We start from the raw sequence: 20,100 nt of genomic DNA on the forward strand, positions 1-20,100 counted from the left end.
GTGTGTAAATTGACCTGATCGTGACGCCCGGCTGTGGAAAAACGTGAGAGGAGCGGTCGTTGTAGTGACGCCAGCATCCCCGGCGGGCGGTGCTTTAGAGCGTACATAGAAATCATTTGGTGTACTTGTGCGCTAATGCAAGGGTGTCCAAAGTGTGGCCCATGGCATATACGTAGACAACAAGTTGAACAAAAAACAGCAAAAAATATATAAAAAAATCATTTTTTTAAATATAAAATATATTTTAAAAAATCAGTTAAAATATAAGATATTCAAAATATTAAAAAAACATATATAAAAATACAAAACATCAGTTGATATTAATAAGTATAAATAGCACAAAGCTTATGTCTGTATTATTAACCTGCACACATAGTATTTTTCTCACAAAAAAGTCAGTTTATTCCACAGAAAGTCACCATTAACCTATAAATATGTGCTAATACAAGTAAAATATACAGCACACCATTTTAAACGTTGACGTCTTCAAGTTTCACTGATACTTTGGATTTTTCTGTGGAGCGCTGAGATCTCACACTTTGTTCAGTAGTCATTGAACACACCATACTTGTTTTATGGTCATATTCATTTTGTTTTTACAAAAGATTTTTTAGTATGTGGGCCTTGGTACAAATAAATTAAGCATCATTTGTGTACGTTTTAGAATAATAAATTAAATGTGCTGATAAATTAAACTAAATATGATTAAGGTTAGTGCAGTTTTAAATATACAGTGATAATAAATATATATTGAAAAAAAAAACATTATATTGGGTGGATTCAATGGTGGTTGGAAAACATGACATTTTCTTCATCAGTAAACCTTTTGAAATAGTAAATCAAAGCCAGTAAATGAATCACTCTGGCTTTGAAAAAAAAATCTAGCAAGACTGGATTTCAGAGAGTCTGACAAGCTCAGATACAAAAGTGCAACAGGCTAAGACGTCCCCAGGGATTTACGGTGTTACATAACAATCTCACAATCTCTATTCTCAAGCTCTGGTGGCAGTGACTAAGTGCAAGAATGGCTTCATTCAGAAGAAACAATTATAGAGAATCATTACTACATGAGCATGAGGGTACAACTACAATGCTGTTGAAATAGTGTGTATTTGATGCAGTAACAATAAGAAGCAATAAAATATGAATGAATAACTCCTTAAAAATGGAACATTATGATGCAGCTTTGAGATGCATCATAAGTACTACTTATTCAAAGAGTGCAATACTAAATGCTTAGTGTAATTAGCTGTGAATGTACTACAAATTACTGAGGAGATTTACCCTGATTTGCTCCTTCGCTGTACTGGTTTATCAAGACTATTTGGCAAAACCTGCAATGTGACAAAGTGCTGAGTAAATGTTTCTTTCAGGCATTGAAACTGGGTCCTTATCACATCAACATTCATCAGGTGAGTAATCAGTAAAATCGGAACGTGTGGAGCCTGTGGGCTCCTTTTTCATGTGGTTACATCTTCATTTAAATTTGATCTTTGCATATAATTTTGTAGAAAAGCTAAAAAAATGTGATATATATACATATATACTGTTTATATTGTATATAAGTCTCTTCCTGATTTCTTACTTGTTTGCCTGTTTGTCACACTTAAATATTTCAGATCATCAAACAAATTTAATTTGTCAATGACAACACAACTATACACAAAATGCATAATAAATATTATTAAGGGGGAATCCAAATCCAAACCTACATGGCCCTGTGTGAAAAAAGTGATTGCTCTCTCTGTTAAAACACAACTTAAGTGTGATTAATTGAGATTAATCCATCCATTTTTAAAGCTTTAGGACTCACAATTTGCAAACCACAGTGAGAGCCATCATCCGCAAATGGTTAAAACAATGGAAGAGTGGTGATCCTTCCCAAGAATTACCCTAAAAGTGCAGCGATGACTCCAAGAGGTCACAAAAGACCCCACAACATCATGCAAAGAACCGAAAGCCTCACTTGACTCAGTTAAGGTCAAGAGTTGTTTTGCCGTTTCAGGATCTGGAAGACTTGCCATGGTAAGGAACCATGAATTCTGGAAAAATACTGAAGGAGATCTGTTTGTGACCTCAAGCTGAAACCAACTTGGGTTCTGCAACAACAAGTCCACCCCTGAATGGACAAAGAAAAACAAAATGAAGACTCTGGAGTGGCCTGAATCCTATTGAGATGCTGTGGCATGACCCAAAAAAGGCGGTTCATGCTGGTAAAAAATGAGTCAGCCAAAATTCCTCCACATCACTGTAGTTGTTTCTGCTAAGGATAACCCAACCCGTTATTACTGTAAATTGACTTTTTTCACACAAGGCCGGGTTTTTTCTTCTCCCTTAATAACAAGTTTATTGAAAACTGTTTTGGTTCAGTTGTATTTCCAACATTACACCTAATATTTACATTTGTTTGATGATCTGTATTAATATATTAATTATATATATTAGTAGTATTATTAGTATTTCAACATCGGTATGAGTATTTTTGGCTTCCTGTATGTTTACTAGTGTGCCAAGTTTGCCGTGTGATTGTTGTAGTCCTTTTATGAGAACATGATTGTAGTTAGCATTCTGTGTATAGTGACCCCCCGCTGCTATTTTGTTGTGTAATTTCCCTCCATTTTTGAGTAATTTTCCCAATTTGGGGTTTTATTTCTACACAGGCCAATAAAAAAAGGCCCCCAGGGTGCAATTTGGACACCACAGTATGTGTAATTAACGTGTGCATCAGCAGTAAAGAGAATACATGGCAACTGGTACTTGGGAATCTGGGGACCCCCCCCCAAAAAAAAATAAATTGCATGTTGTACTTCAAAATCACTGTACACGTCAGGTCTGTGTGGATGTGAACTTTTGCACGGAGTGCCTTCTAGTGGTTGTGGCATGTTACTGCACCCTAAAATATACATTTCCACAGCTATGCACTGTACGGGAGTGTACTTTACATTAGGATTGCGTGGGTATGCTGGAGCCTATCCCAGCTGTCTTCGGGCGAGAGGCGGGGTACACCCTGGATTGGTCACCAGCCAATCACAGGGCACATATAGACAAACAACCATTCACACTCACATTCATACCTATGGACAATTTGGAGTCACCAATTAAACTAGCGTGATTTTTGAACTGGAGTACCTGGAGAAAACCCACTCATTCACCGTGCAGCTCAAAGTTAAATTATGAATGGCAAAATAATAAAAAATGTATCAATAGTAATTTAATTGTTTTTACATTTTGACAAAAGCTTCCTTGTCTGTCATGTCCAAAATTCCAGTTCTAGATTAGAAGGCTCCAGATTGTTACAACCTGCCTGCCGGATCCTTTTGAGTAGTCCAAGATTCCTACATTTGAGCAATAAGATCAATGTACCTAATCAATGTAGCTTCTTAAATTCATTCCCAGTCAGCAATACTGTACTACTAATACATTCCAAATAAAAATGTACTGCAACTCAACATTTGGGCCATCATTTTGGGCGTAGCTATACAGTAAATGTAAAATATTGTAATACAGTTTTTTTAAATGATGTGCTGTAACATTGTTTTACATAATTACCTAATTAAGTACAGTTACAGTTACATTTAATCAATTCAGGGTGCTAGTCAATTTCAAACCGCTAGCATGGCATCACTTTGGCTATCCACTCAAAGCAATAATCGTAGACGATCATTCTGCAAGAAAAAAAAAAGTTTATTCCTTGTAAACCTCACAGAGCGAGAGCGCAGCCAAGGTCAGACCTGGAGGGGAAGAGCGTGACTGGGCATAGAAAACAAAAAAAACAAAACACTTTTCTATACTTTCAACAATCAGTTGACCAACAACCAGCTAGACTGTTATTTTCACAACACTTGGTTCAAGAGCCAATAACAGCAATCAAGCAGAAAAAAAACCTCTCCATACACAGAAGGTGAAAACCACACACACACACACACAACAATGACCATTTCAGATGATGGTGAAACCTTATCAGACTCAAGCCAGTTGCTTCCTGCAGGAAAATAAACCCAGAAAGAAAACTACTTGGAAACCGAGTTGCAAATACTGTAACATTCATGAGAAGAAATGAGATGTCCAAGACCCTTTGCTGACAACTACTCACAAAGTCCAAACAGGTCACAACAGAAATATTCAATGTGATTCAGCCAATGTATTTGCAGTACATTCTCCAATGCACTACTGGAAAAAAAAAACTAGATTTGTATTCTTGGCACACAAACTGAAGAGGAGGATCAATTAAATGCAGTTACAGATTTGGCATTCTCAGAGCTCTCTTATTTCACATTGCATGGTCCATTTTTGTTTTTCCCTTTCAAATATGTTTTCTGCAGTGCAAGCTTCAATTGGAAATTGAAAAAGAAAATAGGCAGCAACTAAAGACAGTTTAGGAGGAGTTCCAACAGCAGCAAAGCTGTGTGATGAGCCAGATACCGGTCTGCGTAAGCCGAGCAGAATGACCAGGACTTTTTCGTTTTGGAACTGAAATCATTATTTCAGGAAAAAGGAATAAACCTTTAAGTGCTCACGAGTGAGTTTGACATCCAACACAAGCCCCCCCCCAAATTATCCTTCTTGCATCAGTTTCAATTCTGAAGGGCAATTTGAATTTGATTCCTTATTAAACTCAATATGTCCTCCATCATGAGAACAGCCGAAATACTATGCGAAATATTGACCAACTTATCCTGCACTCTTTTTAACTCAAAGTTCACTCTGAAAATACAGCACAGAAAACATTTATATACGATATATATATATTTTTTTTGTGTACCAGTTCAAAATTTAATGTCTGCCTGTATTTTATTTATATGGGCCTGCTTCTGCCTATGTCAAGCTTTCTGAACACATCCAGCTTGTTGAACACCAGAATCTTAAAAAAAAAAAAAATCACTAGACAAAATCACGCCATACAGCGTAAAAACCCCGAAAGCAACAGAGAGCAGGGTTTACTGGGTGTCTTATTGTATATTAAAATAATAAATTAAATACAACTCAGTGGGTCTGTGCTAATGTTGCACTACATTCCTCTGATTGTACAAATGTTTCCTTATTACATTGGGAGAAAAACAATCTGTGGGGTATAAGCTTGGAGTCTGTTTCATGGTTTAAGGGGAATTTTCTTCTCCACTCCTAAATCATAAAGCAGTTACTCCCAAGGACCAAAGTGCAGCTTATTGGTTGCCAGGGGTTGCAATGGTGATGAGAGCTGAGAGCAACACTCTCGATGTACAGCAATACATCCCCGGATCTGTGAGGTTTTACTAAACACTCATGGGGGAGGGGGTAAAAAAATGGGACTTCCTAATTGATGTGTCTGGTTTAATTATTTTTTGTCTTTTGTTTTAACTACACACAATACAACATCCTTCTGACCTGGCGAGGAGAAAAGAAAGACCCAAGATTCTCAGCCGCAGACATGCCGAGCAGATTGAAAGAAGACGGTCCGGGATCCCCCCCCACAAAATGAAGAAAAAAAAAGAAGGGCGAATGGAGGGGAGATAGCATCAAGCAGTCACTTTTTGAGGGGCTGGTAAACTGAGGCATTGGGGTCCAGACCAGAGGGGTTGGTGTCCATGAACTTGGAGGAGTAGTGGGGGGCCACCGGGGTCATGCTGCTGGTGTCGGTTGTGTATGAGATGCTGGGCATGACAGCCATTACTTCGGCTATCTTCTGCTTCAGATCTTTTATTTCTTGGTCTTTCTGAAGAATCTGACCTGAGAACAGATACCAACAAGTGAGTCCATAAACAAGGCAGCACTGAAACTATTGCAGTGTCCCAATTCAGGGGATACATTTCATAGCTGAGATAAACACTACATAAAGGCTGTCCCAATTCAAACATCAAGTGGGGCCCTTTTTTTCATTTCTTCTAGGATGCCACGCTCGTATCCATCACCTACCTTATATAGCTTCAAATTCTTGCGCCGATTAGGGATGTCCCAAATAAGTCTGATACTGATCCAGGGTATAGTTTAAGCCACATTGCCGTGGCGGCTAGTAGGAGTGTCACAATATCTCACTTTTTTTTTTTTAAGTGGGACAAACATTTTTGCGTGTACGAGGCCTGAGAGGATAATAAATACATTCATTAATCACCCGAAAAAAAGAAAGTTAATTCAATAATTTTACCGGCTTCAAAGTGTTGCCGCATATATGTGTCCGTTTTCCTCCAAACAGTGCATTGGCACATTTGTTCAATTGAACAACGGCATGAACAGAGTGAGCCCTCTTCTCAGCGGAATGATCACAGAAGCATTTTCAGGTCAATACTGCAAAGTAATTTTATTGTTTCAGTCTCTCATCCACACGGAAGAAGCATTCTGAGTACCCTGAAAAAAATATTGTTTTGGAAAACTTCCAGAGTGGGAAAATCTCAAAATGTCGGCTCATTGTTTATGTTTATAAACAATATCTTTTTCTGTCATATACTCCCAAAATGACGCTCCAATTTGGACAAGGCCTCAGTCAGTGGGTGGTAGCGGAGCCGATTGCATACACCCAGATTGCAGCCTCCTGAGTTACAATGCAAGGTAACACAGTTTAAATTTAATTTGTGCATTGCAATATATTGTTATGCGTTTAATTTTTTTTCTTTAAAATTTAAAAATGTAAAAATCTTGTCTCACCTAGTTCTTGTAAACCCTATCCCGTGTCTCATCTCGTGACACCCCTTGAGGCTAGGCATAATATAGCTAGGATCGAGGTGCTAAATTAAAAAGTTTAAACCAGTTATAGCTAATGACTTCATGTCGTCCTGTGGGAGTATGATGCACTTTGATGCACCTGTGCATGCGTTTTTGCGGACAAAAAAAAATACACACGGTCGACATCACTCCTACTCCTTGGTATTATGTTAACGTGTTTATATACTGTGGTTGTGATCATGTGGGCTCTATCTGGCTGCTGCTGGACAGACGTACTGGGGCAGAGTCTGGAATGGACAATTTGTGTGCCAACATCAGAAATTCTAGCTGGAGGCCAATATAACCCATACTCGTTCCTTTTCTGATATACTATATTAATAACGGATTGTGTTATTCACCCTTAGTGAAAGTGTAAGCATTTCTACTATTGCAACATTTAATACCAGATATGTAAAACAAGGGGCCTTAATATTTATGTCCCCTAAACTGGGGAACCAAGCCTAAACACAATTCAAACATTTTGATGAAGCTACAGACCTTGCGCAATCTCGAGCTGTCTCTTGGCATCCCCCAGTGCAGAGAAGAGGTCCAGTTTGATCCTGGTCTCTGCACTGAGGCTGTTTTCCAAGTGCTGGGTCTTGTCCTGCATGGCTGACAGAGCTGACATCAGCACTTCTGTGTCTTTTTCATTCTCCTTGTATTTATGAAGCTCCTAAAAAGTGAGAAGATGTTCAGTCAGAGCAAGGAGTATAATCTTTTCATGCAGGTTTTACTAAGCACGGTGGCAATGTTGGTCAGCAATGTCAAATTGTTTTGTAACTTGGGATAGTGCATTGGGTTTCTATTCAAAATTGAAATACATAACAAATGTCATCTATCATCTTAAGTGATATAACTATGGGCACCACTGAAGTACAATATGAAGTGGAAAAAAATAATACACCGAATAAAAATTAATGAAGGACAAGATTTTACAATGTATAGAACATACACACAAGTCATTCTGATGTCTATTTCAGTTCTTTGTACGTTGTCTTCACAAATGTGATGGCACAGGTTCATGTGGTAGCTACTACAGTTGTCCCTCGCTACATTATGAAGCATCCCGACCTCACTTCATTGCAGTTTTTCAAAACTTAATAAATGATAGCCACTTTGTGGTTGAATATGGTCTACTAGTAAAAAAAAATGCATATTTAAGCAAAATGTACCTATATTCTTGGCCTAAAGTAAGCATTTTCAAGCATATGCATGACTAAAAGATCTAACCAAACAAACTATAATACAAATGCAAGGCTGAAGAAACATTCTAATTATGAATGTAGTATTCTTCATTGGCCACCATGTGTCAGTACTTGTTCAGTGAGACAAGCACCAGAAGAGGCATTATTTGCTGGTTCAAATGATCTCAACAGGCACAATAATAACATATTCACACAAGCTGCTGTTGGGGCCTTAACATCTGACTTCATATCCTGTCCGCCCACCCGTAAAGACCCATAGGGAACACATTTACTGTGACACACGAACAGGAGTTTTAGTCACTCAACAAAGAGTGAAACTGCTAGCTTTGCTTAACGGGGTCTGAAAGGATGCAAAATCTAGCAACACAGTCACATGGGGCGCTACGCCGGGTAAAGTGACAGGCATGCATGCGCATAACCTCTAACCCTTTCACATTCACGCACAAGGCAAGGGGAGGAGGAATTCTTTTCCAGGATAACTTAACCGACACTCAATTTCCATGACTGCAAATTTGGTCAATCGTTATCCAGGGCACGACCCTACAAAGACAGGGTACACTCCAGACTGATCACCAGCCAATCAAATATAGAAAACTATTTAGAGTCTCCAATTCACCTGACATGTTTTTAGACTGTGGGAAGAAACTCTTATGACCAAACTCCACACAAAAAGAAAAAAAAATCTATAAAGGCAAAAACATCTTTCCTGATTGTGTATTCTGACAATCAACACAAACAACCACAAATTTTTATTACCTGGACTTTCAAGTCGAGCTCCCTAATCTGGTCCTCCTTTAACTTGTTGTCCAGGGTTAGTTTCTTACACTCCGATTCTAATTCTGTTATCCGCCTTCGCAGCGTGTCTGTGCACTCCCCTCTGAAAGACAGACAGACACCTCGTTTTTATATACACATCTGATCATGAATAGCACCTAATGAATAGCAGTTCCCAGAACCAAATGAATGCAGACGTTGAGCTACCTGGAAGCAGCAGCTAGTGCTACTGCCCTGGCTGCTGTTGCCTCCTCAAGCTTTTTGCGCTTCTTTTCATCTGTGAGCTGTTTCTCTGCAGTGGCTCGAGCTTCCTGCTCAGCTTTGAGCCTCTTCTCAAGTTGTCCCACAGCCTGCTTGTCCTTTTGCTTTGCCTGCACAGCATTATGAAGCCTGAGGGTGCATATACAGTACGTGTTATTAATGAGGGAAATATAGGAAAAGACTAAAAGAAGAAAGTGTCAATGTGATGATTTTCTGCTCTTTCCTCTCGTGTTTATTTATACACTTTCCGGTAATGATCCTAAACCAAAAGCTTCACAAGTCTAACCTTGCTGGGGCCTGCTGAATTACTTAAACCACTCACTTGTTCTGCAGAAGCTCGTTCTCTTGGCGCAATTGGCCCAGCTCAGTACGTATTGAGCGCTCAGCACTGCCCAGTGAGCCAATCTGGCTGCGAAGGTCCTGTTCGACCTGCCGGCTCGCCTGCAGGTCCGCCTTCAGCTTCTTAACGTCCTGCTCCAATCTGTCCCAGATAGGAGCATGAAGAGAGGAGCGACATTAAGACGTGCGCACATGCCAAAATTGTCACACATGCACAAGTTACTTTACATCTTATCAACTTATGTTAAATGAAAAAGCAGCAACAAGAGAACTCAAATAATCATGCTGGGTAACAATATGTTTTGAAACTGTTTTGTTCAAAATTATGGGCAATACATGTACATATCAAAGGTTTGATATGGACTGGACAGAGTGGTAAAAGTCACAATTAAAGAAACTTCACACACACGATGTATCTGGAATAACACCCACACACTGTGAAAGTGCTGTGGGTGAACACTTACCTAACAAGTGCTTCTGGCTTGCTAAGCTGGTTGTTGGGGATACAGTTGTCTGTGGGATCCCTGTTGGAGCCACCTGACGTCCCTTTCCCCACTGCTAACTTGTGCTTCTTCTCGTTCTTCCCTGTGGAAGAAGAGGAAGGCGCAGAAGAGGGCACACTGCCATTTGTCGCACTGTGGCCACGGGGCGAGGAGTTGAGCGCTGTGGCATTGCTGTTTTTGTAATTTTTTGAGGAGGAGGAAGAGGAAGAAGAGGACGAGCAAGAGGAATTGTTGTCCTCTTTAAGCAACAGGTTTTCTGTGCTGCCCAGTTCTGTGGTCAGTCTTTTGCTGTTCATATGGTTCTCCATGTACTCCATCTCTTGGAGTTTAGAGTCCACTGATGATGGCAGGATGGTGTTGCTGTTGTGCTGCTTTTTAGCCTCCCCACCACCCTTCCCCTCTTTCCCTTTTTCTCTATACTCTAACTCTGGCAGAGGCGCTGAGGTCTTTTTATTGGCAGGGGCGCCGTTCTGTGACACTGGAGGTGTGTCCATTTCAGATATTCCTTTAGCTGCTGCTGTAAGAATAGAAAGATTAATAAGATGCATATCTCTTGAAATATTAAACACAAACTTTACTTGTAGTTTCTGTAATTACAACTGTTAAGATATTAATGGAATGGATACAAGGAATGGAATCAACAAACAAAAAAAAAAAAACATTGCAAGCTACAGGTATATTACGAGAGATTTTAAATTGGACAACAGCACTCAGATTTGTGATTGAGAATCAACAATTACATCTCACACATGCTTCAATCTTACCTTCTTCTGCTTCTCGTTCCTGCCTTTGTAGCATCTGTTGCTCTGGAGGCAGAGCCTGCTGCAGGAGCTGCATGTAAAACTCATTCTCCTTCTGTACCTCCTTCTGTTTCCGGAGGCGCATCTTGTAGCTTACATAGCTCTTAAAGCCAAAGCCCAGTGTCACCACTGGATAGCCAATACTACAAAAACACAAAGACAGTCATTAAGAACTATTTTAAAAAGTGAGTTGTTTTAATGAAAGGAGACATGGTTAGAAAGTCCAAAAGAAAAACTCCAGCTTAAAAGTCCAGAAAATTCCAGCAGCATAGACTACGTATACGCTATGGTTACTGTGAGAACTTTAGCAACACTCATCATGAGTGTAAATGACTTTGAGGCCCTTAATGATTTATTGGACCTGTTCTTTTTCCAGGGTAGAATGACTTTACATTGTCAATAGGCTCAAATACTGTATATGGATCAGTCTCCAGAAAGGGGAACCAGAGAGGGTGCTGTCGCTTCAAGGGACATGATGCACTGCAGTGATTTGTACCTCTAACCGAATGAAAATGTACTGCAAACACATTGAATGAAACAGTAGCAATGGATCAGTTAGCGGTTTCAAGGTATACCGCCATATGAAAAAAAATTTTTTTTTTCACTAATAGTCCGAACTGGGTCATGGGGTATGTTGCCAAAAGTTGGACACCTTAACTGTTGCCGCATAGCTCGCACCGTCAACCCTCGCAGAGTTCTGCATCCTGTGGTGTGTGGCTTTAGTGTGTATTCCACCTGGCTTTGCAGCTATCAAACTAATGTGTACGTGTAAGTAAAACTATTGAAGCACATTTCCACATATTGAATGAATATCAGAACCTAATAAGTCTTAAATGCCAGCGTTAAATAGGTTGCAGTGTTAACGAATAACCATTGACAGTATGCCTTGCAGACTAAAACATAGTAAATTACAAAATACTCTAACATAGCATTATTAAATGAAAATATTGTAAGAAAATTTACTCAAAATGTATTAAACATGTTTAAAATAAACCAATGATAAAAAGTGATGGGACGTTCATGTCTTTGTAATGGGGTACACTAACAAAATCAGCAGGGGAGGAAATAATGGTCCCCTGCCCCACTGTATGTGCACTTAGGAAAACTAAAGTGATTGTCAGGGTCAAGTGACAAATTTGACCCTAAAAACATTACTCAACGTTGTACGCACATCCACATTTGGAAAAGAACCAAACTTGGACTCTACTAAGGTCATGCAAAGCCAAAACGCCAGTTATGATAGAGTAGTGGCTCACCAGTGTGCAGCAAAGGGGCGACACAAGTCTACATGAAAGTTCTTCAGGTCTTTGAATCTGATGGCTGCCTCTATGTACACGAAGAGTATCCATAGTGACACTGTGGGCAGACAGACTCCTCTCTCTGAAGAAGAAGAAGAGTAAACATTAAAATAGGATATAATTGAAATTAGGTTCACTTGACATAGTGTACCAGTTTTTAGAGTTAAGACAATCTGACAAGAAAGAGACCAAACATTTCATTGTCAATAATGGGAGGGTAATTAAACTTGATTGTGGCACATACAGTAATTAATTCCCTTCCTCACTTTCAAGCATGCACAAATTAACAGACAATAAAAGCCACCAAGGACTAAGTCCCTCCGTTGACAAGTACTACAGGTTTTCCATCAGAATGAGCTCTGCACTCAATTTTAAGAACAGTTGAAAAATTGCTAAAATTTACATTTTCACTGTTGGATCTTAACGAGATTCAAAATAGAGCTTAAAAATGAAAAATGTTTTTCAACAGGACAATCTTCCAGTTCACAATGCCTTCTTCCAGAGGAATAACATGACTCTTTTGGACCTTCCTGTGTGTTCCGACCTAAATCCAATTGAAAACATTTGAGGATGGATGGTAAGGGATGTTTACAAAAATGGCAGTTAGTACCAGACAATGGATGCCCTCCATAAAGGCATCATCACCACCTGGAGAACGACATCAAGCATGTCCAAACCAATTTTTGAGGTTATGAAAGAGAATGGTGCGGCTACTCATTACTGAGTCCTTTTTTCCAAAATTGTATTTCAATTTTAGGGGGATTTCAGGTTTTTTTAAACTATGGTCTTGAACAGCCCATTTCAGATTAATGGTTGCTTTCTTGTGTGACTTTTGGCATTTTAAAGCTCTACTTAGGATACAAGTACAAAATGTAAATTCCTTGAAAGAGGGGAATGTGCATTACCTGTATGCCATACATACTGCACCCATACATAAGTACTGGCAGCAAAGAACAGCCATTGTACTGGGATGAAGAGGAGGCAAATGAAGTCCGAAGTAAGCGCCACAAACACAAAGAATACTGAGAAGGCCTGTTGAGAGAAAAGGCGGTTATAAGTTCAAAAGGCACACTGGTTGAATTTTTTTTTTTACTGCTTTCCAGAATGATGTTCACTTTATTTTGATATTTTCTACATTACGGGGAGATTACAAGTAATTTCTATGCATGCTGTGTGCATACTAACTTAACGCCTGTTAAAGCTACTGGCTGTCTGTGTCACAAGAGGAACACTACAGTAAGCAGGCACAACAGCCATGAAAGGACTGAAACCAGTTTGTTGACATCACATAGTTATGCTTCAGACCTTTTTGAAACCTAGTTTACAATCTACCAGGCCAAGCTTTGCAAAAAGGTTTAATAGGTATGCACTCACCAGCCCCTGGTATCTAAAGGAGTCGTACACACTCCGGAGGAAGAGCCAGAATGGCCAGAGGTACTCAAACCTGAACTCCAACACAAAGTCAGCCAGCAGCACCAACGCCCACACCACCAGGAATTTCAGGTACAGGAAAGTACTGCAAAAATGGGACAACATACTTTGTAATTAAAATAAACACTAAACAAAAATAGCTTGAATGCTGGCAATGTAATGTTTAACACCCAAAGTATGCTGGATCACCCTTGTTTCTTCAGTTTGTTGTTCATTTTAATGCCTGTCACAAGTAAAGGTACCTTCATTTGGACAAATATGATGATGATGACGGCGTCTGCTGCTTTAGTGCGGTCTGGTTTGCGGTCACGCTTGTTCTTTTTGCCAACGGACCAAACAATGCTTTCAGTTCATCATATGCATAAAGGCACCTCAACTGAACGAAGTATGTGACGTGTATATTGTCCTATGACCTCACGCATCTTAAACAACATGACCTCTTTCCAGGTCACATGCGATCATAGGACTTTGTATTGCAGATTTTTACCGGCTGAGATACAACAAAGAGCATATACAGTAAACGATATCTACATATGTTCCCAGAGATGCGCTGCAGGGAAAATGCGTTTCCGGCAACTTTACCAAACTGTGTTGAGCACCACAACCACTTTAAAAGATTGGTATGTTTAACTGCTGTATTCATGCTCCTCGGAATATTTTTCCGTTTCATCACTCAGCTTTCTGTTGGGTGTTGCAATGTACTGCTTGGTTAGAGTTGCATTTGAGGACATCATATCTGGTGTTTTGGAATATTAGTGTGTTCAGACTAGATTCCATTGAAAAAAAGAGACTGAGACACTCTCTCAGGTGGTCTCAGTCCTGGACTGTGTTGCCAAACAAACTGTACTAACAGAGCAAACAGACTCTAGTTCATTTTAACAGGACCAAAAATGACAAGTGTGAAAACCCTGAGTTTATAACCCAGGAGTTGTTTGATCTACAAAGAATGAGCGTATTATGGCTGTGCATCTTATCAGTAATTCAAGGGCGGCCCTACATCTCTACGATATGATTCCACGTGTATAGCTATTGCCCTTTAGCATTTGGCTCAGGGTTAGACCTGTCAGGTGTGGCTGGAGTGAGTAACCAATCACGGAGTTGTTTTAACTCAACTGTCCACTATGAGCACAACATACAAACTTATTTTGAATCGTAGTTATGTTCACTGTCATAATGGATAAAGAAACCTTTATTAGTTAGTTGACATTAAGTGTACAACTGTTGATTGGAGTTACCATAAAATGCTTTAGCAAAGCGGATAATATATCCTTGGTAGATGACAACGGGCCTAGGCTAACAGTATACATTGTCACTGCTCATCAAGTAATTGTCAAAGGTGTACTACAGTGCATACTCAACTACCTAATAATGTGTGCAAAATAATTTGTGGTATTGTTCAAATGTTCAATGTTGAAATCACTGTTGTGTGGCCTAGCGCTATAAGCTAGCTCTATTGCTAGTTGCTAACGTGCAACAAAAACAGACTTGTACCATACGCCGAGCTACCAGTAGCAGCTAGTTAGCCGTGTTAACAAGCTAGATAGCGCTAGCAGTGTGATTGTATGAATATAAACGTTTTTGATGCGTGCTTGTTTTTCAGCTATAGAGTCGTTGGGGTTCGAAATTGGGAGTTCCATTTGCTGTCGTGAGTAAGATATCCCCGTCAACCTCCATAATACATTACCTGCCGTATATACCCTCGGTGATTCGGTTCCGTTTTACCGGCCGTCGGAGTTTGCTGCAGTCCGCAATGCGCCGCTTCATCCTCCTCCTCTTGGCTTTGGCCTTCGGCTAAGCACTGTAATCTTATCCAGTTTTCTGGTGTATGCGGACAACGTCAATAAATGAAGTGCTGTAGGATGTGTCGCTGTAATTATTTTCCCGACTGGAAACAATGAAATAATAAATAAAGGGCTCTATTCGGGAACCTCCTCTTTTGCTCTCAGCGCAGGCTCACTGGGAGCAAGCCGCGCTGTATTTTACGTGTGTCTTGTTGCCAGACGTTGGGAATATCCAATCAATCCATTCGTCGAGGCCTTTCTCGTTGACGGATACCGAAGCGAGCCATTAATGTTACGAGGCGACCGCTCGATCACTTCCCCTCTACCATGACTCTGGAGCAGTTGCCTGTGTAACGTCTCACCGGGAAGCCAATCACATTGTTTGTGGACAAATCGGGCATTGCTCGCTGACCAATCAGCTGCTCTTGGAGGCGGGGTTTGTTTAGTTATTATCCCTGTGCTGTAAAACTACAAAACATATATTGTCACTTCAAAATTTTTTGTTGCAGTCTGTGTTTATTTACTGATCCACACACGCTCATTTATATTTCAAGTGGATAAAATGGCTGCAATAAACTTGTCATTGTTAAAATTATATTTTTGTATGCAGTGCATTTGTGAAAAGCTGCTGTTGATATTGCTTTAAGTTTATACTGATTACACTCATTAGGGTCATTGGTGCACCCTGGATTGGTCGCCAGTCTATAACACAGGGTGCACAAAACATATCTGTCCCCAAGTTTTCTCCCCTCGTGTAGCAGATGATAAAGAGCTGCTCAGTGGGTTGTGCCCCATTTCATATCACCAGAGTGAAACATGCGTCTGTTGGGACTAAATAATCTACTATGGCTCCGCAATACGCCCCAAGTCTGCGCTCCCGTTTGGCTCCTTTGCTGCTTCTCTTGCAGATAGGCTTTATTGTAATATATTATTTTTATGTTGAGATAGAAAACAATGTAAATGGGATTACATTCAGCAACCTTTATCCAGGTAAGTAAGTCATTGCCAGTGTGAGTAACAAATAACTATAATCCTGTATTAATACAATTTTCGAAACTGACATTCACAGGAAAATGTACATTTTTTTATAGTTATTACCAATATATAGATTTTGAAATCTCTTGATGCGGAAGCTGCAGAGTTGGGATCCAGTATGAAATATGTCTGAAATATGTCACACACAATCTAATCAATTTAAAAATCAATTTGTCGAAACATTGCCTCCTTAATAGTAGCAGAACATTTGAATCACACTTTAAATTGTGTTATTGTGAGCAATGAGGGATTGCGTTCAAATACATCACGTAATATGAAGTAAACGTACTTATTTTCAGTGTATTTTCAAGCATACTTAAATGTAGTGTAAGTGCACATCCGAAATAGGAGTTACAAAGTGATGTGTGCTTCCATGTTTTTCTTTCCCTGTTATCTACACACACACACGCGCGAGCGCATTGTAAAGCTGATTTTGTGAAGTTCTGAGTGTCCCTGAATGCATCTCGCGTTTTTTTTGTAATGAGAACGAGAAAGTGTAGTTACCAGGATTAACAGGCCAGAGACGTGTTTGAGTTGGAGATACATATAGTATGTTGTTGGGATTGTACTGCTGTTCTTCAGGTCGTAATGACGTTATAAAAGAACATCAAATTCTAAACCCTAAACCCCTTTCTTTACAGTCTTAAAAAACAGAGGCAACTCATCAAAACATTTTCAAAAACTGTATCCATCCTCCTTTGCAGTGTTCCAGGATTTGAATGTAGTGGTCTTCCTGGGGTTTGGCTTCTTCAGCACTTTTTTAGTGCGGTATGGTTTCAGTGGATCAGGATTCAACCTTCTTGTAGCAGTCATAGCCACCCAATGGGCACTCCTACTCAATGGTATTGAGTCCTGGTATTACAGAGGCAAGATCTGGGTTGATATGAGAAGGTACGGTATCACATTTGAACTACAATTAGCGTTGCAATGTATCTTGCAGCTATACATGTTGACACAAAGATCATTTCACAAAGCTTGGTGATTGCGGAGATGTGCACAGCCTCGGCTCTCATCTCTATTGGAGCGGTGCAAGGCAAAACCAATCCTGTCCACCTTGTCCTCGTGGCCCTACTGGAGGTATTTGGATTTGTCCTGAATGGATGGCTCCTCCAGACTCTGCTAAATGTAAGGTATGATCTTTTATTTCCCAATCAGAAAGGACACCCCGGTAAACCATCATTGCGTTGTTTCATGATTACAGGTACGGCCTTTGAACAACATCATGCTGCTTCACATCTTTGGAGCTTTCTTTGGGCTTGTACTGACGTGGGTCCTGTATCGGAAAGAATCAAACCAGGGATATGAGAAGGAGAAACTCAGCCGCAAAACAGCACTGTTCTCCATGTTGGGTGAGTATTGCTTCATGAGAAGCACTGACAGTGTAGTGGTTCACATAGCTGATCAGGGTGGCTGACCCTGAATAGCAAACGTTGTATAAAAAGTGGATGGATGGTCATAATTTAGTCGGTGCTTTAAGATCAACCCCATGTTGTCAAGTGGTCTTCGATCAGTTAAAAGGTAGCCTACTCCTCCAATTGTTACAGTGCAAAATGCATGAGTTCCATTAAAGTGCATGTGTCTATGTAAACAACTGATCACAGTATGTGCGACAAGCTAACGACATCCCTGTAATGGTTCTGTAGGGACTGTGTTTCTCTGGATGTTTTGGCCCAGTTTCAACTCTATCCTCGTGGACATTCATTTTCCTGAGAGAAGGCTGAGAGCAGTGTGCAGCACCTACTTGGCCTTGGCTGTCAGTGCTGTAGCATCTGTTGCTATGTCTGTGCTCTCCAGTCCCATGGGAAAGATTAACCCAGTATGTTGAGGCCATAAATAAGAATTATTTTTTTTCGTACTTATGTGGAACTTAGCTTTTCTTGTCACTCTCCCATTAGGCCCATTTGCTGTCATGCTTACTATCTGGTGGTGTTGCTGTTGGGGTTCCCATATCAGTGATACAACACCCTTGGGAAGCCATGACAATTGGACTGACTGCAGCTGTCGTGTCAACCATTGGATTCCAGTATTTCAAGGTGGTGATCACTGCAATAGCATTTAAGTTATCTAATCGTTGGTACAAATTACTGAACACAATTACTTACCATCCAGAACCACATGCTCTTTGCCTTTGCCTGTCATGACACGTGTAGTGTTCTGAGCACACATGGACTCCCTGGACTACTAGGATGGCTGGCTCACCTCCTCCTGCAGATCAAACACTGTGATGATCACACAATGTACGCATGGACATTTTCCCCACATATAAGACTGAACACTGTTTAATTAAGTCACCTTTCATTTGCAGAGCCACTCGGTTTGCCGTGTATCATATCTGTGCTCTCCTCATCACCATAAGTATCAGCCTGATCATGGGGATCATAACAGGTACAATAATCACAATTTTGCTGCACAGCAATGTACAATTGTGTAGAGCCACTAAAGGATCATAAGAATTCCCAAGTAAATCTGACTTCTCCCTGTGTGTGTTCAAAGGGCTAATACTTAAATGGGATATTTGGAGACCTCCGCAGGACAAAAAATGTTTTGATGACCAAGCTTACTGGAAGGTAAGCTGAAACAAGATGGAAGTAGCCCCTGAGCTAAGGTGTGATAAGCAGGTTTCACAGAAAGGCACAAAAGTTGGTTGATGTCCTTTGACCACATTTCACGCTGATCACGCGGGAACATTGTAGAACCAAATGATGAATGCCACTCTACCTCAGGCACATTTAAGGGAAGCGAGCGATACCTAAGTGTTGTGTCAGGCTGTTGGAAACCGTTTATAGCGGTGTGGTCTGCTTGTCAACATTAGTGACGTGCCCATACTATATGAATAACACATTTTCCAGTCATTGGGCCATTGTATAAACAGAGGCCATCAGTAGGTAAAAAAAACCCTACAGGAACAGCTGATGCTCAAGTTCACAAGACAACTTAACATTTAACACAGGATCAGCTACAATGATACAAAAAAATATGACACATGCTTTTGGTTGGCCAGCAGCTTTGCGCAAGTATTACTACACGTATGGGAACCATGAAACAGTCTGAAAAATACAAAAAGTGCCAACAAAGTTCCATTCACATATGTGACATGCATATTGGCAAAGCTACAGTAACATTGTTATTGTTAACATTGTTAAACCAATCAACTAAACACAATTCTGTTTTGCAGTTTGACCATCTTGCAGTGCGCCTGTAATCTGAAGTTGACGCTGGATATACATGCACCCCATGTTTATAAAATGATGAATGCAAGACTTGTTTCCTGCTCAAAATGTTTAATTATGCCATGGTAGAGTGATTAAAGGGGGTTGGATGTACATAAGAATTATATCAGGCAGTGGTGATAATTGTGTACCTCAATTCAAAATGTAAGACGGATAATTTAATAAATCTGTATGACAAAATTCTGACCACACTTGATGTTATTTCAGAGATAGATATTTTATGACACATTATGTCATTGCATGGCAATTCCCTCAATTATATTATACATTAGCCCAAATATCTTCTGACTGACCTGACAGGTTTGAGAGTATGCATGCACACAAGAGGTTTGGACATACAGGATATTATTTCCCTAAACACTAGGGATGCTCCGATCAATCAGCATCGGCCTATTTACATGAAAAGTCATGTGCCAAAAATCCAACGCCCATGGGTAGTACTATTGCAGCCAGCAGCGACCCCTGCGTGTATAGTGTCTTGCATCTTGGGCAGTTGTTTGGCATGCCAGACAAACACATTCATGTCCGCCGTGTAGAACTCAACAGCCAACACATGCCACAAAAACTTTCGTACGAACATGTTAAAAAGTTTTAAATACTTTTGAGCATGGCGAGTTTGAGGCTCACTGTGTGATCATCTAATGGCAGCTTACGGCCATGTGGACACTCATCTGTATTTGTGCAACAGAAGCTAAGCTAATAACCCCAAAAAATAACAGAACTCATCAGACGAGATGACCCAAGACGAAACCGGGTTCACAGAGTGCT

At 40.1% G+C, this 20,100-nt stretch overlaps 2 protein-coding genes across 5 annotated transcripts; one reads left to right on the plus strand and one right to left on the minus strand.

Annotated features, from left to right (window-relative positions):
* Nucleotides 1-3,663: 3,663 nt before the first annotated feature.
* On the minus strand, nucleotides 3,664-15,416 carry maco1b (macoilin 1b). 2 transcript variants are annotated; one of them, XM_058090550.1, is made up of 11 exons: nucleotides 14,971-15,416; nucleotides 13,230-13,371; nucleotides 12,761-12,887; nucleotides 11,814-11,937; nucleotides 10,522-10,700; nucleotides 9,719-10,271; nucleotides 9,238-9,396; nucleotides 8,862-9,044; nucleotides 8,637-8,757; nucleotides 7,174-7,348; nucleotides 3,664-5,706 (listed from the first exon to the last, which is right to left on the minus strand). In XM_058090550.1, exons 1-11 carry the CDS (start codon nucleotides 15,048-15,050, stop codon nucleotides 5,504-5,506), a joined length of 2,046 nt encoding a protein of 681 aa, XP_057946533.1. In that variant the 5' UTR covers nucleotides 15,051-15,416; the 3' UTR covers nucleotides 3,664-5,503. The 2 variants fall into 2 exon arrangements, with proteins under 2 accessions (XP_057946533.1, XP_057946532.1); XM_058090549.1 differs by having other exon boundaries at nucleotides 9,719-10,274.
* rhd (Rh blood group, D antigen) lies at nucleotides 14,758-19,930 on the plus strand. 3 transcript variants are annotated; one of them, XM_058090553.1, is made up of 10 exons: nucleotides 14,758-14,931; nucleotides 16,807-16,993; nucleotides 17,077-17,227; nucleotides 17,304-17,451; nucleotides 17,746-17,918; nucleotides 17,998-18,135; nucleotides 18,212-18,339; nucleotides 18,408-18,487; nucleotides 18,596-18,669; nucleotides 19,278-19,930. In XM_058090553.1, exons 1-10 carry the CDS (start codon nucleotides 14,868-14,870, stop codon nucleotides 19,302-19,304), a joined length of 1,170 nt encoding a protein of 389 aa, XP_057946536.1. In that variant the 5' UTR covers nucleotides 14,758-14,867; the 3' UTR covers nucleotides 19,305-19,930. The 3 variants fall into 3 exon arrangements, with proteins under 3 accessions (XP_057946536.1, XP_057946535.1, XP_057946534.1); XM_058090552.1 differs by lacking the exon at nucleotides 14,758-14,931 and adding an exon at nucleotides 15,913-16,057 and having other exon boundaries at nucleotides 18,596-18,707; XM_058090551.1 differs by lacking the exon at nucleotides 14,758-14,931 and adding an exon at nucleotides 15,913-16,057.
* The last annotated feature ends 170 nt before the right edge of the window (nucleotides 19,931-20,100 follow it).

This window comes from Doryrhamphus excisus, chromosome 13 (assembly GCF_030265055.1).
Source record: "Doryrhamphus excisus isolate RoL2022-K1 chromosome 13, RoL_Dexc_1.0, whole genome shotgun sequence".
In the NCBI taxonomy this organism is placed as follows: Eukaryota; Metazoa; Chordata; class Actinopteri; order Syngnathiformes; family Syngnathidae; genus Doryrhamphus; species Doryrhamphus excisus.

Coding starts and splice junctions, on each gene's coding strand:
- maco1b (XM_058090549.1), bottom strand. CDS start 15,050: ATGAAGCGGCGCATTGCGGACTGCAGCAAACTCCGACGGCCGGTAAAA. Junction 11,938..12,760: donor GCAGTATGTATGGCATACAG/GTAATGCACATT, acceptor CTTCTTCTTCAG/AGAGAGGAGTCTGTCTGCCC. Junction 10,275..10,521: donor GGAACGAGAAGCAGAAGAAG/GTAAGATTGAAG, acceptor CTATTCTTACAG/CAGCAGCTAAAGGAATATCT.
- rhd (XM_058090551.1), top strand. CDS start 15,913: ATGGCTCCGCAATACGCCCCAAGTCTGCGCTCCCGTTTGGCTCCTTTG. Junction 16,058..16,806: donor ATTCAGCAACCTTTATCCAG/GTAAGTAAGTCA, acceptor CCTCCTTTGCAG/TGTTCCAGGATTTGAATGTA. Junction 18,670..19,277: donor ATGACCAAGCTTACTGGAAG/GTAAGCTGAAAC, acceptor TCTGTTTTGCAG/TTTGACCATCTTGCAGTGCG.